The sequence below is a fragment of the Silurus meridionalis genome, chromosome 28, assembly GCF_014805685.1.
Source record: "Silurus meridionalis isolate SWU-2019-XX chromosome 28, ASM1480568v1, whole genome shotgun sequence".
NCBI classification, from domain to species: Eukaryota; Metazoa; Chordata; class Actinopteri; order Siluriformes; family Siluridae; genus Silurus; species Silurus meridionalis.
The window spans coordinates 657,600-675,000 of record NC_060911.1 but is presented as its reverse complement, the minus strand read 5'-3'; the positions used below and the strand labels follow the sequence as shown (position 1 = coordinate 675,000).

Sequence of the window (17,401 nt, the reverse complement as noted above, 5' to 3'; positions counted from 1 at the left end):
CAGTTTCACCTCGGCAGGCGATGACAACAACAATCACGACAACAGCGATCGAGAGGAAGACGAAGGAGAGGAGGACGATGGCTCAGACCAAGGCAGCGGTGGGGGTGGGGCCGACGACACACGCAGTCCTCTGGCCAACGGCGATCCGCTCACAGGCCGTCGCCGCGGTGACCGCAACAGGAACATCGGCGATCACAACCGAAACCTGCTGAATCGCAAGATGACATCGGCATCATACGACACCTTCATCAGCCCCAGGTTTGGAGGGCAGTGCCATGCTGATGACTCAGATGTGCCCCCCCAACATGAGGTCATTCCTCTGACCCGGGCAGGGGGCGGAGACTTCAAAACAACATCATGCCTGACACTTCCACGCCGGGAAGTTTACCTGTGAGGAACTCCTGAGACAGACCTCACCTGGGACACAAACTCGAACCTGAGATACGACTTTGCACCTGAGATACGAACTCACCCCAGAGATACGAACTCACTTTGGACGCAAGCTCATACCTGAGACAGAATTTCACATTGGATACAAACTCATACCTGACATATAAACTCAAACCTGAGAAAAACTCACACCCGGTTAACACACTAGCACCTGAGACACAAACTCAAACATGCACCTGAGATACAAATTCACATTTCAGAGACAAGCAGAAAGATCTAAGAGTGCAAATGCACTAGATATGACCTCCTGAGTTACAAATATGTACCTGAGACCTGTATCTCTCCCCTGAGAGAGGAACTTCACCTGAACTAAGAATCTGAACCTTAAATATTAATGTCACACCAAAGGGTTGAAAAACCTGAGCTGCTGGTTCTCACCTGAGCCACTAATCGAATCGAAATTGGAATCGAAAAATCTACGCCATATCGGAGTCCCACCTCGGTTAGAAATCAAAGATGAAAAATGTGAATACCTGAAACTACAAATTTCAGCCTCACCTCAGATTTAAGATCTACTACAGAGATATCAATCCGATACAGTTTTAAATTCACATCACACCAGAAACCTGTTGCTTGACCTTCTAACCCAGACCTGACAAAACAGAGCTTCCAATTCTTACCTGAGGTACCATTTCTTTCATGAAGCTACCAGCTCTCACCTTGAAATACAAATCTACTGTAAACTTCCAGTTTTGACCTTATCCTATATCCTACACATATACCTGAGCTACCAGTACACTCACCTGAGCTACCAGTACACACACCTCAGCTACCAGTACACACACCTCAGCTACAAGTACACACACCAGTACACACACCTAAGCTACCAGTACACACACCTCAGCTACCAGTACACTCACCTGAGCTACCAGTACACACACCTGCACAAAGAGTTTGTACCTGAGCCACAAACTCAAACCGTGAGTTTCAGAAATTTCAGGACTTGGCGCTCAGGAACTGAATGTTTCTCATTGCATCGTTTCTATGGATGAGATGTGAATGCTGGGTGGAGGAACAGGTCCTCTTACAGACTTTAAACAAGTTCCAAACTGTTGAACGTTGCATGTTTGGTCTCCTGCAGATGGAAAAAAAATTCTGGAAAAAAATGGGGGATTTGAAACGAGTTTATAAACTGGATTACTTTAAGGACTATTTAAACGACTTTAGAAGTAATGAGCTGCATGTTGGGCCTCCTGGGGCACTGTGGAGCGAGAGGGAGCACTTTTACAGAACTGAACCTGGCCTGGTCAGCCCTGTGGACCTGGTGGACAATGTGGATCCTGTGGGACATGGTGGTCTCCTCTGACATCATCCTTACAGAAAGAATTGAAAGTTACACTGTTAAGCTAACATTACTTTTTAGCATGATCCTAAGTAGCTAACTAACTGACAACATTTGCTATATAATAATGCTAATCAGCTAGCAATATTTATTACCTCATTTCACTGAGCGATTATCCAGCTAGCTGTTTATGTTTAGCTTAGATATTCTGATAACAAAGCCGTGGTGTTTAATAGCAAGCTAGCTTAAGGTTGCTAGTTTTAGCCTAAAAAAATACCCTTGTGGTACTTATGATGTCAGGAAGGACCAGGGTCTTCATTTGGACTGACTGGTGTTTCTGGATCATCATGGGCGGAGTTTAGGGGTTAATGTCTGAGCCAATCAGCCAATCATAAGCCTTATGATGTGGCACTTTTACTTGACTTTCATTTCTTTGGGTTAGTATAAGACTTACACAGCAGTTGCTAAGCTCACCGGCTACGCTAGCTGATCAAATAAAGTTTGCTTGCAAGAAGCCCCGCCCATCTGATCCAATGGCACCTGTCTCTGGGAGAGATCAGGACATGTGATCAGGACATGTGACCGCCACAGCCAATCAGAGATGTAAAGTGTGAAGTTAAAAGAAAAAAGAAAAAATTAAAACAATCATTTAGCACTTAACCAATCAAATGTAAGTATTCAAATGATATTCAACTCTACAATTTTTATAGAATCAGTAGACAAACGAGGAGGTAATACAGTATTTTTCATCTGTTACTTTTTCTCTGGATGACAAACAAAAAAATATGAAGCGATTTCACTGGACGCTGTTCAGAAAAAAAATCTGAGAAATAATACAAACGGAATGAAAAAGAACTGTAAACTTCAGTACATACACACACACACACACACACACACACACACACACACACACACACAGTAACTTCATGCTAGCCATGGTAAGAGGAATTAGCTGTAGCATTTTGCCTGCATAATCTCACAAATACACACACACACACACACACACACACACACACACACACACACACACACTATTTATATAGTGTATATATTTATATATCATTATTAAACTAACTGATCCTCCACTAAATTTCAGGGCATTAAATGACACCATCCCACATTTCATCTGGTTTTGTTTGTTTATTTGTTTTTTGTTTGATGTGGGAAACCAAATTTCTGTAAAGACCGACGCTGCATGCTTGGAAGCTAACGCTCATTTTGCAAAAAAAAAAAAGGAAGAAAAGATCCCAAAGGGATTTAATAAAAAAAAATGTGTGTGTGTGTGTGTGTGTGTGTGTGTGTGTGTGTGTGTGTGTGTCCATATACAGGATCTCCAAATCAACATTTCATAGATACGCCAACACTTTCTTTTTTTATTTAATATATCAACTGACCAATCACAAGCCCCGCCTTTTTTACCAATCACAAGCCCTGCCTTTTTTACCAATCACAATCCCCGCCTTATTCACCAATCACAAGCCCCGCCTTATTTACCAATCACAAGCCCCGCCTTATTCACCAATCACAAGCCCCGCCTTATTTACCAATCACAAGTGGGTGGGGCATTTAGTTGTTTTACAAATTAGAACAGACTCAAGCTGTTATACCAGTGGGCGGGGGTTAGATTGTGAATTGTTTTACAAGTGGGCGGGGCTTGTATCAGTCAGTTGTTTTACAAGTGGGTGGGGCTTGTGTCAGTCAGTTGTTTTACAAGTGGGCGGGGCTGTGGGTTAGTCAGGAGATTTTGGAGTCCGACTTTCCCTATTTCTCTTTTTATTCTCTCTTTCTTTCTCCCTGCATTTTCTAAATCATTGCCAGCAGAAGAATACGTTTATCCTGCACTTCTCAGGTTCTTTGCATGTTCCTGAGTAGAAGCTGTTCATATATTACTTAATAAAACTTTTTTTTTATTTATTAGAGCTACTGTAATGCTAATGTCGCTAACCATCTCCAGAAGTTTATGGTCTCTGGTTTAGTGAAGTGGACACAGAGACACAGAGACACAGGGACTCAGAGAGAGAAAAACAGTAAAAATCTCCTTCTCAGCACACAGTCTGGTGTCCCTCAACACCAGCGTCCAACTCAGGTAGGGGGCGTGGCCTAAAACCACTTCTCATTTTGTTTGCATTATGATCGTTACCTAACGATGCCCTCTAGGGGTGAGGGGGTGGGGCTTTAAATGTTAGTGTTAGCATTAGCATCATAGCTTTGATTGAAATAAACACGTTCCTTTCACCTTCCATCAGTTCATTCAGCTTCAGAGTGGAGTCTGGAGATCCGAAACCAAAAAAACTAAAACATGACTCTGTGTGTGTGTGTGTGTGTGTGTGTGTGTGTGTGTGTGTGTGTGTGTGTGTGTTTGTAGGCTAAAACCTGCTGTTCTAGAGCAGTGTGTAATTATTCCTGTACAGTTTGAGGTGGAAATGAACTCCTCTGTATCTTCTCCTTTTTCTAATGCACGTTTTTTCTCTTTAACTGAATCATGAATCATCTGCAAGCTTTTTTTTAACCAGCACTCGACTCACGTCCCGTCACACACCGAGAGACGGCCATGAACTTTAACCCGAACGGCATGCTAACGGCGTTTAATCTGCACTTAACGAGGAAAGCGTATTTTTCTTACTTTGCTTTGATGCGATGAATCGATGAATGTGTGACTCGACTCACTTTGTGTTCGTGATGATCAGCGCTGAGGGTCTGGAGGTGGTGCGATGTCACAGATATGTACATGTTTGACTTTTTGGACATTAAAATCTCTTTTAAACTTCTCATCGACCTTTTCTTGTTGTCGTGCTGATTGTAGACGAGTCCCTCTAGAAAGATCAGAAATTCTGCAGTTACTCCTCTGGAGGTTCTGTGTGGAACACTACAAATGAGTGGTTCCTCATCAAAAAGGCTTTCAAGAAAATTAAATATCAGAAGAAGGTGGTTTCTGAGAGTGGAGAGCCAAACGTTAAATGAGTGCTAGATGAGCATTAGATAAGCATTAGATGAGTGTTAGATGAGCATTAAATGAGCATCAGATGAACGTTAAGTGAGCTTTAGATATGCATTAGATGAGTTTTAGATGATTGTTAAATGAACGTTAAATGAGCATGAGATGAGCATAGAATGAGTGTTAGATGAGCATTAGATGAGTGTTAGATGAGCATTTAATGAACATCATATGAACATTAGATGAGCATTAGATGATGGTTAGATGAGCATTAGATGAGTGTTAGATGAGCATTAGATGAATGTTAGATGAGCATTAGATGAATGTTAGATGAGCATTAGATGAGTGTTAGATGAGCATTAGATGAATGTTAGATGAGCATTAGATGAGTGTTTGATGAACACTAAATAAGCATTAGATGAACGTTAGATGAGCATTAAATGAACAAGATGAGTGTTAGATGAACGTTAGATGAGTGTTTAATGAACTTTATAGCGGTTATAAACTGTTATTTTTATCACCAGCTTGAATTTTTTTCTTTCTCTATCAGTAAGAAACAAAAATTCATGTTCTTTATGAACCACAAAGAAACACAAGCTCCTCAGTCCTGTAGATGTTCAGTCCAGATTTACCTCTGACTTTCTGTACATATCGCTGACACTGGAAACTTCTTTCATGCATGTTGCATAAACATCTTATTTTAAGAAAACTTCACATCAGTTTTCTAATTTGGTCATTAGACGTGTGTGTCGTCCACGTTTCTGTAAATGAGCCGTTTCTATAGAAACAGTATTAGTGAGTATATCAGTATTACTGTGAGGGCTTTAATGTGAATCTAGAAGATTATCGACTCGCTCTGACCAATCAGAATCCAGCTCTGTGGTGTAATAATGCACCATATACCAAGTGACACACAGCTGTTTATTATTTTATTTGCATGAAATATATTTTATTGATCAGATGTGTGATCTGCAATTCAGCCTGGAGGATCTGGGGTGTGATCAGGAGGATCTCAGCGGTAGAAGATGAGCACCGCCGCCTCGGTCACCTGCTTACTGGCGCTCCATCCAACTCCAGTGCCGTAACCGTCCCAGTCAAATCCTGTGAAATCTCCACACTGTCTCGGAGACGCTTCAGGAAAATAACCACATCCTCCAATACAGCACTACACACACACACACACACACACACACACACACACACACACACACATCACATGACCTTCTGTATACCCATGTAGAACATTTAGAACCTTTAAACATTTCCTCTGAAGAGAGAGCCTTAAAAGAAAAGAGTTATTCTGTGCATTGTGCAGTTCACCATCATGTCACCATCTCGTGTGGATTGGAGCACGCGTAGTACATACATGATATTCCCAAAAGTATTGGGACATCTGATTTCCTCTGCCATGCAGTGTGCGTCCAGGTGAAGAGCGAGTCCACATAACAAGAACTGAACTGTTATCGCTCCATCAGATGAGGATCGATGAGGACATTAAGAGTCACGTGATTGCTGTATGAACTGATTTTATTCTCACGTGTTCATTGTGGCAGCCTGTGGGTTTGACACCCGAGCAGATCGCCAGCGCCGCCCGCTCCGTGTTAATGGCTCGGAATGTGATGAATCCGGGTTCAGACGTCCCTGTGGAGATGTTTACAAGTCATCAATGTCAGTCCTGGAATAAATATTAAACTCATTGAAGTAAAGACTCCACCTCTGATGTTGGGTCCATAAAGGTTATGGTTGGATTTGGTGTTTCCCACATCGTACACTACAGGAACAGAGGGGCCGTGGTTAGCAGGACAGCTTCCTACTCCAAACTTCACTGGGAATTGCTGAAAACAGGAGAAACGTGAAACACTTGGATCTATACACTGTTTCATATGAACACTGTAGAAATGTTACATAAAGGTTATGAGTGTTAGATGAGCATTAGATCAGTGTTAGATGAGCATTAGATCAGTGTTAGATGAGCATTAGATGAATGTTAGATAAGTGTTAGATGAGCGTTGGATGAGTGTTAGATAAGTGTTAGATTAGCGTTAGATTAGCGTTAGATGAGTGTTAGATGAGCGTTAGATGAGCGTTAGCTGAGTGTTAAATGAGTGTTAGATGAGTGTTAGATGAGAGTTAGATGAGAGTTAGATGAGAGTTTGTTGAGCATTAGATGAGCATTAGATAAGCAATAGATGAGTGATGAGTGCTAGATGAGTTTTATTCGAGTGTTAGATGAGCGGTAGATAAATGTTAGATGAGCATTAGATGAGCAATAGATTAGTGTTAGATAAATGTTAGATAAGCAATAGATGAGTGTTAGATGAGCAATATATGAGCACTAGAAGACATGTCACCTTGAAGAGATTGTAGAGGTTTCCTCTGTAGCTATTGAGGAATTTGGTCTCTGTGTGGTAGCGCAGGAATGATTTCACTTTCCACTGATCCACTCTCTCGTTATTGGGAACGTGCCACACCGCCACGTCCTCCGCTGTGATGTCATAATACCCAGGATTCTGTGGGGTAAAGTACAAAGATGAAGAAGAGGAAGAAGAAGATTTTCCTCATCATGTGGGAACTTATTTTGATCTGAACCTTGAAGTCGTCGCTGGTTGCAGCTTCTGCAGTGCCGAATGTGACGGTGTTACTCCACGATCCGTCTCCATCAGGTACATTTGGACTTCCACCCTGCTGACTGGACCAGCGATCACCTTCACATCAGAGTTACACAAACGTTACAGGAGGAACATCACAGTAACGTTACAGGAACATCAGAGGAGGATTAGAGGAGCTTTAGAGTTTATGAGAATACACACATAAAGCTGGAGCACTGACCGGTGGTGCATTTCCCGTACATGTTGTTCTCATGAACGCTGGCCACCAGAGTCCATCCTCCTCCTGCAGTCGTCATGTCACAGTACGTCTGATACACCACACCGCTCGCCGTGCTCAGGTAATAAAGACCATCTGCAACAACATGCATCAGAAATCAACACAGTCTTCCACACTGTAGTGCTGAGGGAGGATCTGATACTCTTCTTCACTCAGACGTGTAGTGATGTGATGAAAGAACACACACCTTCCTTGGTTTTGTATCTCTGCATCAGCTCTTTGCAGCTCCTTGGACTGAAATATTCTGGTTCTGCAGAAAGTAATGTCAGACATTGTGTTAAATGATGCTTTGATCATCACTCTATATTCTAATCCTCTACAGTAATATAACATTTTATTACTGGAGCTGTAGATCCAAAAACACATTCTCACCTCTGCCAGATACAGAGAACTTTACACATGACAGAGCCACAAGCAGAAGTGTCCAGTTCACCATCTCTGATTGGAAAACAAGGGAAAAATAATACAGTGCATTTTTAATGCTTTAATGTTGTAGAATCGCTGCATATTTATATCTTATAATGTTTACGTTTATAAAACTGAAGACTCACCTGAAGGCTTTATGTGGATCCTCACAGTACTGAAGTGCACATGAACTGGGCCTTTTATACTCTGTGTGTGTGTGTGTGTGTGTGTGTGTGTGTGTGTGTGTGTGAAAATGAGGATGTCCTGTTCTCATGTCCTTTCTAACTTAAATCCAGTCATTACAGAAGCTATAACTCACACATTGAACATGTCCAGCTGGATGAGATGATCCGTACTGTACAACCCCAAAATTATCCCTGGAGAAATAATAATAATAAGCGGTGAGGTGAAGAACCTGCACTGCTGACTAACACAATACTAGGCAGGTGGTCATAATGTTATTTCTGATTGGTGTGTATATATTTATTTATTTATTTATAATTTTATTTATTTATTATTTTCTACTCTGGATGCATCATTGAAACATAAATGCGCATCTGTATATTTAACTCACTGCAGGTTCACAGGGTCACTTTGGGAAATTTTCAGTTACGACACTTTGGAGAAAACAGGGGTCACTCCACTTGTATTTTTTTGGGTTTGTGGTATTTTTGTTGCTGATGTTGCACTTCCTGTCGCTGATCTCTATTTGTTGGCCGACAACTTTCTGTTCTGTTTTTGTTTCTGTCTTCAGGTTCAGAGGTGGATAATAAAGCAGCTGTGCAGAACCACAGGGTCACAGTAGATACAACACCAATAATGTAAGGCGATAACACAGAACCCCACAGATCACACCTTCAATAACAACCACTAATAAACAGGCGTACAATATTTTGACATGCTGTATAATCATTAACATACTGAAGATCTTTAATCAAATACAGATTCATTTTATAAAACTTTTATATGCAATAATTATAACTCATATAACATTATACTTCAAATGTATCATTACGACTAAGACCAGGTTTAACAAGCACAGAGTTTCAGCTTGTCATATGTTCAATTATTGTGTGTGTGTGTGTGTGTGTGTGTGTGTGTGTGTGTGTGTGTGTGTGTGTGTGTGTGTTGTAACACATTAAACACATTGTAATGGTTATAAAAGTATGATGAAGGTGTGCAGGATCGCTATGCAGCTCACTGTTGGGTGGAACAAAGCTTGAATTTCTCCATGTAATGAGTCCTGGGGCAAAAGAAAACAAACCCTGGGAGTAGTGGGAGTGACTAAAGTGTGGCCATGATTTATTTTATAATTATGATGAGGAAAACTCAAGATGAAATGAGAAGGGGAAACCTTGAGAGGAACCAAATGGCAGTATTTCAGCTCACAGTGCTTCATGTAGTATTATGTAGTATCATATTGTGTTCATGTAGTTCTGTGTGTTTGTCATGTGGGATTTGTGTATAATTTCTTGCGTGGTCATTAGTTATTTCCTACACAAGTCCTTATTGTGTGCACCTGTTTGGAGTTTGCCCTGTGATTATTGTGTAAATGTAGACCCCAGTGGTTTCTTTGTTCATGGAGAAGAATTGAGTTTAGTTGCTTTTCTCTCTGCCTCATATCAAACCTTTTCTTCCATGTCTGATGTCCTGGCTTTTGATCTTGTTTGTTTCTTTTGTTCTCACTCCACTTTTCTCAGTTCATGTTCTTTTTTTAATCATTGACATTTGCATTTAGAGTATTTGGCAGATGCTTCTTTTATCCTGAGCGACTTACAAAAGTGCTTTGAGACCTTTGAGATCAACAAATACATTTAGATCCTGGTTCATTAGAACACCGATGAAGAATACCTCCAGTCAAACTCTGTTGGAAGTTTTATTTTTAAGAGAACTTCTAAGTGGTACCTCAGTGGTTAAGGCTCTGGGTTACTACTTAGAAGGATATGAGTTCAAGCCCAAGAATCACCAAGCTGCCAGTTGGGCCCTTGAGCAAGGCCCTTAACCCTCTGTCCTCCCCTATATCATGGGTGACCCTGGATTCCAAGCCCAGCTTCCCAACATCACTGGGATATGCGAAGAAAGAATTTCCCTTTGTATATGTAAAAAGCCCATTTTCACCATTACTATAAATAGTGCTGGAAGAAGGAGGTCTTTAGACATAGTTTGAAGGCTACTAGAGACTTTTGGACATCAGTTTGTTTCACCACTTCAGTGCCATACCAGAGAAGGTTCTGGAAGCATCTTTACCTGGTACCCTGAGAGAGGTGGGAGCAGTCGAGCAGTGGCAAAGGATCAGAGGGAGTGTGGAGCAGTGTGAGATCAGATAAATGCTGAGAGGTAGAGGGTTTCTGGTTTCTGTTTTTTAGCTTTGTAAGTGTGTTTTAAATCAGATGTACCAGTTACAGGAAGCTTGTGGAGGGAGTGTAGAAGTGGGGTGGGGTGGGAGAACCTATACATGTTAAAAACAAGTCATGCAGTTGCATTCTGGATCAGTTGCAGAGGTTGAATGTCTGTCAAAGGCAGATCTGCCAGGAAGTAGGTGCAGAAGTCCAGTCTTGAGATGATGAACAAGCACCTGAACACCACCTGAGTGGCCTGTGTGGATAGAAACTGACTAAATCTGCTGATGTTGTAAAGGAGAAACTGATCTGAATAACAATGTTAGAGTTGTAATGTATGAAGAAAAGGGAGATGAATTGCATGGTTACCCCCAAGGTTATGTGCAGTGAACAAATCCAAAGATCTTGATGTGGATATAAATCACCAGGGATGAACAACAGTAATCGTTTTACATCTGCCTTTTTTTATATGTATAATTCTGCCTGCTGTTTTCTGACTTGTCTTGACTTTTACTGCATTTGCATTTATCTTAGGTTTATATGAAGTCTAAAATGTTGGATTAATAGAAATCGAGTGTAAAATTGTTTATGGCAACTGAAGATCTAAACTGTAGTGAGACTGTACATATTAACTGCAGTCCGAATTCATCTTCGTGGCTAATCTCAATATCTTCATGTGTTAATGTAGATCCAGGGATAGTGGACCTCAGTGGTTAAGATGTTGACCTTTTGTATAAAAAAAGTTCAGATTCCAGCGCCACCAAGCTGCCACTGCTGTCAAGTCAAAGTCAAAGTGAACTTCATTGTCATTCAGCCAGGCAGCAATGTGCAAAGCACAACGACATATACAACCTACATTTAACAAGACAGGTAACAAATAGACAGTACACATAGAGAGAAGCTACAATTTATATCTTCAAACTGATATCCATCAGTCAGAATGGACAGGAGCCAGAATTCCATTCCTTTAACTCCATCACCTCCCAGTCCATCAAGACTAAGATTATGATCACTGGTGTCCAAAGCTGCCTAATGATAAAGCAACATAAGCAAGGGTACACAGCCCTGAGCAGAGGCCTGTAGAAGGTCATTCACCACTTTAACCAGTCGCTGTACTATGATGAGGCTTATGTTCTGGTCTGACCGCTTGTTACACCCAAACCGCCGTCTTCAGAACATGGATTAGATGCTAATCAATGTCACAGTAAGTAAATTCTCAGGACAGTAGACTGCCGCTAACAGGATCTTGAGGAGGTTATATAATTTACAGTCTGATGGTAATGATTATCCATCTCCTCTGTAATATGCAAATTCTAAAGGTAACATAAATATCCATTTCCTGATGAATAATGAGTTGACAACTTTGATTTCAAAGCTTTGAACATAAAACCAAAGACAAACCTAATATGTCTAAAAAAAAAAATCCCCACTGTCTCTCAATGAAAGAGCTATAAGAACCCTGCTGAAGTCCACCTCAGTACCCGACAATTCACTGCTCTACCAACTTCTTGTGTGTAGAATCACTGAAGATCTGAGAACCTCAGGACCAACAACTTCTGGTGAGTGACACCAATCTCTGTTAGCCTGATTAGCTTTCTTCGTGTGAGCGTGTCTTGATGTTTCTGATTTACTCGGGCAATTTGTATATTTTCATCACAGAGATGATGAACTGGATCGTTCTGCTTGCGACGTTTGCATCCATCGACCTCTCTGTGTCTCTTAAAGGTATGAAATCACTGATACTGGTTTACTGTTCATTTTGTTAATAATAATAATAATATTAAGAGCAAAACCACCAGAAACAGTGGTTCTTCACACCTTTATATATGTATATATGGTTTGCTGTCAGCATTCCAATTCACCCCAAAGGTATAGCAGCCACTCACGATCTTCCAAACCATGTAAAGCAGATGTTGATGGAGCTGGATTTGTGTACAGGGGTATTGTCATGCAGGGACAGGTTTGGGTCTCCTAGTTCAAGCGAAGGGAAAATTTCATTCTCCTGCATCCAAAGACGTCTGATACAATTGTGTGCCTCCAACAACAATTAAATACAGTGAAGCATTAAAGTACCTACAGATGCAGAGGTCAGTTCCCTTATACACTGATCAGACATTATGACTGATGAAGTGAATAACACTGATTATCTCTTCATGCTGAAGAAGATCATGTTGTTGATGCTCGACAGGTTATGTTTTGGCAGCAAAAGAGGACCAACACAATATTAGGCAGGTGGTCCTAATGTTCTGCCTGATCAGTGTATCAATATTATGATTATTATTATACTTTTGCACTGCCTCACTTTGACATACCCTGCATTGTACAACTGTATCTGTATTTATAACTTGATTATTTTATTTTCCTAGTTTTTTATAGATTGTTTATATTTATAAAGCACCAGCACACCATGACAAATTCCTCGTACATGTAACCCATGATTCTTGGCAATAAAGGTGATTAATTATTATAAACCTCAATGGTCCCCTGGTGGTCTAGTGGTTAAGACGCAGCGCTCCCACCGCTGCGACCCGGCTTCGATTCCCGGTCAGGGAACCATCCCCAGCCACTCTCAGTGCCGGTCCCAAGCCCGGATAAATTGGGGAGGGTTGCGTTAGGAAGGGCATCCAGCATAAAAACATGCCAAATCAAACGTGCGGAGGATCCGCTGTGGCGACCCCTAACGGGAGAAGCCGAAAGAAAGTTTTAATTATTATAAACATCACATTTCTTTCTGCAGAACTGGAATATTCCACTCCGAGGAGCTGCAAAGAGCTGAAACAAAGATTTGGTTTCAGTACAGGTGTGTGTTCTTTCATCACATCACTACACGTCTGAGTGAAGAAGAGTATCAGATCCTCCCTCAGCACTACAGTGTGGAAGACTGTGTTGATTTCTGATGCATGTTGTTGCAGATGGTCTTTATTACCTGAGCACGGCGAGCGGTGTGGTGTATCAGACGTACTGTGACATGACGACTGCAGGAGGAGGATGGACTCTGGTGGCCAGCGTTCATGAGAACAACATGTACGGGAAATGCACCACCGGTCAGTGCTCCAGCTTTATGTGTGTATTCTCATAAACTCTAAAGCTCCTCTAATCCTCCTCTGATGTTCCTGTAACGTTACTGTGATGTTCCTCCTGTAACGTTTGTGTAACTCTGATGTGAAGGTGATCGCTGGTCCAGTCAGCAGGGTGGAAGTCCAAATGTACCTGAGGGAGACGGATCGTGGAGTAACACCGTCACATTCGGCACTGCAGAAGCTGCAACCAGCGACGACTTCAAGGTTCAGATCAAAATAAGTTCCCACATGATGAGGAAAATCTTCTTCTTCCTCTTCTTCATCTTTGTACTTTACCCCACAGAATCCTGGGTATTATGACATCACAGCGGAGGACGTGGCGGTGTGGCACGTTCCCAATAACGAGAGAGTGGATCAGTGGAAAGTGAAATCATTCCTGCGCTACCACACAGAGACCAAATTCCTCAATAGCTACAGTGGAAACCTCTACAATCTCTTCAAGGTGACACAAAACACTTGTCAGTTTTGTCAGCTGTAGCTGCTGCAGATCAGTTAAAATGTGGAGCTATTAATGTTCATCTACAGCTCATCCATCATTACTTTGACATCATATAACACCGATAGCATGTTCATATATAAAAGTGTATAGTAATAGTAACATAGATAAGATCAGACATCACTGATAACACGCTGGAAGCTCCCCCTCCTCTTCAGCCCGGAGGACACGGCGTTTATGATTTCCAACAAGAACGTCAAATTTGGACTCGTTTGACCATAGAACACTTTTCCACTTTAAAACAGTCCATTTTAAATGAGCCTTGGCCCCCAGGACACGATAGCGCTTCTGGACCATGTTCACATATGCCTTCCTTTTTGCATGATAGAGTTTTAGAGTGCATCTGCAGATGGCAGGGCAGATTGTGTTTACTGACAGTGGTTCCTGGAAGTATTCCTGAGCCCATATAATAGCATCAATGACACAATCATGCCGATGAGTGAAGCAGTGTCGTCTGAGGGCCCGAAGACCACGGTCATCCAACAAAGGTCTTCAACCTCGTCCCTTATGCACTGAGATTGCTCCAGTCTCTCTGAATCTTTTGATGGTGTTATGTACAGTAGATGATGAGATTTGCAAAGCCTTTGCATTTTGACCATCCCTCACCACTAGTTCTTATGCTTGGCTAAATAATATAGATTGTTGTGTACCAACTAACCCTGGGGGCATCTCTATGTGGGGTTTAATAAAGTTACTGAGACTGAAGTAAAAACACATCAGAATATTCGGACTGCAACCTCCACTGGGGTGAATTTAACTGCTGTTTAGATTTACCTCTTCCCATGACAAAGCCATGTGAAGAACCTCTTTTGGGTTGTTTAGGGGGATTTTGGTGGTAAGTGCCCTGCCTCTGTTTGTTTGTCTTCTCTCATAATCGCTAACTACCTTCTTACCGCAATGGGCCTTTGCTACTTGACAGTAATTTACAGCTTAATGTGGGAGCACTTTATTTCGTCTGTGAAATCTAACATAGCCAAACGCTTCTATATTCTAACTGGGATTGACATTATTGCGCCTGTCGCAAATTATTTTCAAGTCCTGTCACCCTGTTGTCCCATCTTGGCAAGCTGAGGTAGGGCATGGCCGCCACACACAGCAGGGCTGTTGCTTGAGTACTCACCAACTGGACCAGGGTCCAGAGTACTTGGTTTGTTGCAGGACCTGGAACTGATACTCCTGCTCGTTGGAACAGGTCCTGGTAGGACTGATGTTGAGTCTGGTGGATGTTAATGAACATTCAGTAAAATCTCTTTTGTCATGTTTTTTTTTAGATAAATCAGTAAAAAGATGTTGAATTTGGAAAACACAAAAAGGGGATTTTATTCCTGCTTTACTTCACTTCACTTTACAGAGCTCGCTGAAAATAAAAACACTGTTAGTAAAAGTTCACACGTCCACTGCAATTAGGGTACATTTTTAATGTGTATAATCATCACCGCTCACTTCTCTTGGCTCCACCCTCCATTCACTCAACATTCACTTCTACAAAACTCATTCACGTTTCTCCTGGTTTCAGATATTTCCAGTGAAATTTGGAGTAGGAAGCTGCCCTGCTAACCACGGCCCCTCTGTTCCTGTAGTGTACGATGTGGGAAACACCATTTCCAACCATAACCTTTACGGACCCAACATCAGAGGTGGATTAGAACACACTCGAAACAAGTTGTATCATTTTTCTAAAAATGTATTTGACTTTCACTTATTACTTTTCTATTTCATATTTATTACAGTTTGTTCTGTTTAGTGCGTGCTGTTAGCGAGATAGCTCATCATTAAGTCTGACAGTGATTGTACAAGGATTAGCTGCTTCAGTAGCAGTTATATAGTCAGTAGCTACTATACTCATTTGAATGTTATTAATCTGTAAGTGTTGGATGTAGAACATTGGATCATTTTCTAATCTAATAAAATGTTCGTATTTATTTGTAAATCCTTAAGAATTGAATCAATGAGTCATTATTACACACTGAGTATTTTATTCATTTTAAACGTCTCTCAGTGCAAACTCAACCCGGATTCATCACATTCCGAGCCATGAACACGGAGGGGGCGGCGCTGGCGATCTGCTCAGGAGTGAAACCTACAGGCTGCAACAATGAACACGTGAGAATGAGATTAATTTATATTTTAAATATTATTAATGTGTCAGGGCACTTCTGAGATGAATCCTGTCTCTTTGAGAAGACCGCTGCCTGTCTGAGATCTTTATTTTCTAGATGATTTAACAGAAGCTTTCAAAAACACCTTTATCCAAAAAGATTTTTAAAACAAACACATTTGACTGTTATTTGGTGAGAAAGTGACAGAAATCTCAGAAGATCACAACAAAATAACTCTGCTTGTTTCTTCCTCTTCTTTCGGCTGCTCCCATTAGGGGGCGCCACAGCGGATCATCCGTCTCCATACCCTCTGTCCTCTACATCTGCCTCTGTCACACCAACTACCTGCATGTCTTCCTTCACCACATCCATATACCTCCTCCTTGGTCTTCCTCTTTTCCTCCTTCCTGGTGTCTCCATCCTCAGCATTCTCCTACTGATATACCCCATGTCCCTCCTCTGCACATGTCCAAACCATCTCAATCTCACCTCCCTCACCTTGTCTCCAAAACGTCCACTGCTTGTTTAACTTTCCTAAAAAAGTGAAGAGAAAATAAAGTCAAACAAAACAAATTCGATTAGAGTTTATAAACAGTAAAAACAAGTTAGCGGCTAACAGCTAGTCAGGTTCTATTCTGAGAAAGAGGCTGACATATCATGAGATGTTAGTTCTTGCTCTTAGTTTCTGGGTTTCCTATTCGGATTTTCGCTTTGTGTGTCTTCCGTTTCCCCACTAGATGTCGCCAGAGTGTCCGTCATTAATTACCAATTGGTTCCCCCTGTGTTCAGTCACCCCCAGTATATTTAAGTTCGCCTTTTGTCTCAGTTTGTTTCTTCTGCCTGGTTGTTAATTTTATGTGCTCTGTCTTTTGTGGTTTGTCTTCTGGGGCTCCAGAAATATCTCAAGTTACTCTGTGTAAATTCTAGTTTCTTTGTATTTTTTGTTTTGTTGTTTTTGCTCAGCTTGGCCCTTCTCCTTCATGTTGTGAAGTATTTTGTGTTGTGTATTAGGATTTTGTGTGACTTTTTTTTGTGTTTTTGGTCTCTGTGACCCTGCTAGAGACCAATATTTTACACTTCCAACCCCAATTAAAACCTGATGCTTACTACTGGTTATGACAAGTTTGGAAAAAATCACATCAAGAAGCTTTGATTGTGAAAACTCAATGTATTGTGTGTGTGTGTGTGTGTGTGTGTGTGTGTGTGTAGTGCTGTATTGGAGGAGGTGGTTATTTTCCTGAAGCGTCTCCGAGACAGTGTGGAGATTTCACAGGATTTGACTGGGACGGTTACGGCGCTGGAGTTGGATGGAGCGCCAGTAAGCAGGTGACCGAGGCGGCGGTGCTCATCTTCTACCGCTGATGGAGAACATTCCAGAGAATGTGTTGGAGCGTAATCTGTAATCATAAAAATTATAATCTTAAATTTA

General features: G+C 41.4%; 3 protein-coding genes across 3 annotated transcripts in view; 2 read left to right on the top strand and 1 right to left on the bottom strand.

Annotated features, from left to right (window-relative positions):
• Positions 1–4,500, top strand: part of LOC124381281 (protocadherin-9-like) — an 8,291-nt gene extending 3,791 nt beyond the window's left edge. The window contains exon 2 of the mRNA XM_046842741.1: positions 1–4,500. This exon is cut by the window's left edge and continues 145 nt beyond it. Within this exon, the coding sequence (XP_046698697.1) occupies positions 1–394 (394 nt within the window). The 3' untranslated portion in view covers positions 395–4,500.
• Positions 4,501–5,569: 1,069 nt separating this feature from the next.
• Positions 5,570–8,199, bottom strand: LOC124381278 (intelectin-like). The gene is made up of 9 exons (XM_046842740.1): positions 8,105–8,199; positions 7,926–7,991; positions 7,741–7,803; positions 7,497–7,628; positions 7,257–7,372; positions 7,019–7,177; positions 6,382–6,502; positions 6,205–6,308; positions 5,570–5,832 (listed from the first exon to the last, which is right to left on the bottom strand). The coding sequence occupies exons 2-9, from the start codon at positions 7,987–7,989 to the stop codon at positions 5,680–5,682; spliced, it is 912 nt and encodes a 303-aa protein (XP_046698696.1). The 5' UTR covers positions 7,990–7,991; positions 8,105–8,199; the 3' UTR covers positions 5,570–5,679.
• A 199-nt stretch (positions 8,200–8,398) lies between these two features.
• On the top strand, positions 8,399–17,401 carry LOC124381276 (intelectin-like). Its single transcript, XM_046842739.1, has 11 exons — positions 8,399–8,429; positions 8,713–8,779; positions 11,744–11,856; positions 11,957–12,022; positions 13,035–13,097; positions 13,210–13,341; positions 13,466–13,581; positions 13,661–13,819; positions 15,390–15,510; positions 15,873–15,976; positions 17,182–17,401. The coding sequence occupies exons 1-11, from the start codon at positions 8,414–8,416 to the stop codon at positions 17,332–17,334; spliced, it is 1,110 nt and encodes a 369-aa protein (XP_046698695.1). The 5' UTR covers positions 8,399–8,413; the 3' UTR covers positions 17,335–17,401.

What these genes read in the sequence shown, in the direction of transcription:
- LOC124381276 (XM_046842739.1), top strand. An exon ending in GTAGATACAACACCAATAAT is followed by an intron (nt 8,780 to 11,743) that starts GTAAGGCGATAA and finishes TCTCAATGAAAG; the next exon opens with AGCTATAAGAACCCTGCTGA. An exon ending in GTACGGGAAATGCACCACCG is followed by an intron (nt 13,342 to 13,465) that starts GTCAGTGCTCCA and finishes TCTGATGTGAAG; the next exon opens with GTGATCGCTGGTCCAGTCAG.
- LOC124381278 (XM_046842740.1), bottom strand. Translation starts at nt 7,989, where the DNA reads ATGGTGAACTGGACACTTCTGCTTGTGGCTCTGTCATGTGTAAAGTTC. An exon ending in GTACGGGAAATGCACCACCG is followed by an intron (nt 7,373 to 7,496) that starts GTCAGTGCTCCA and finishes TCTGATGTGAAG; the next exon opens with GTGATCGCTGGTCCAGTCAG. An exon ending in TTATGGACCCAACATCAGAG is followed by an intron (nt 6,309 to 6,381) that starts GTGGAGTCTTTA and finishes ACATCTCCACAG; the next exon opens with GGACGTCTGAACCCGGATTC.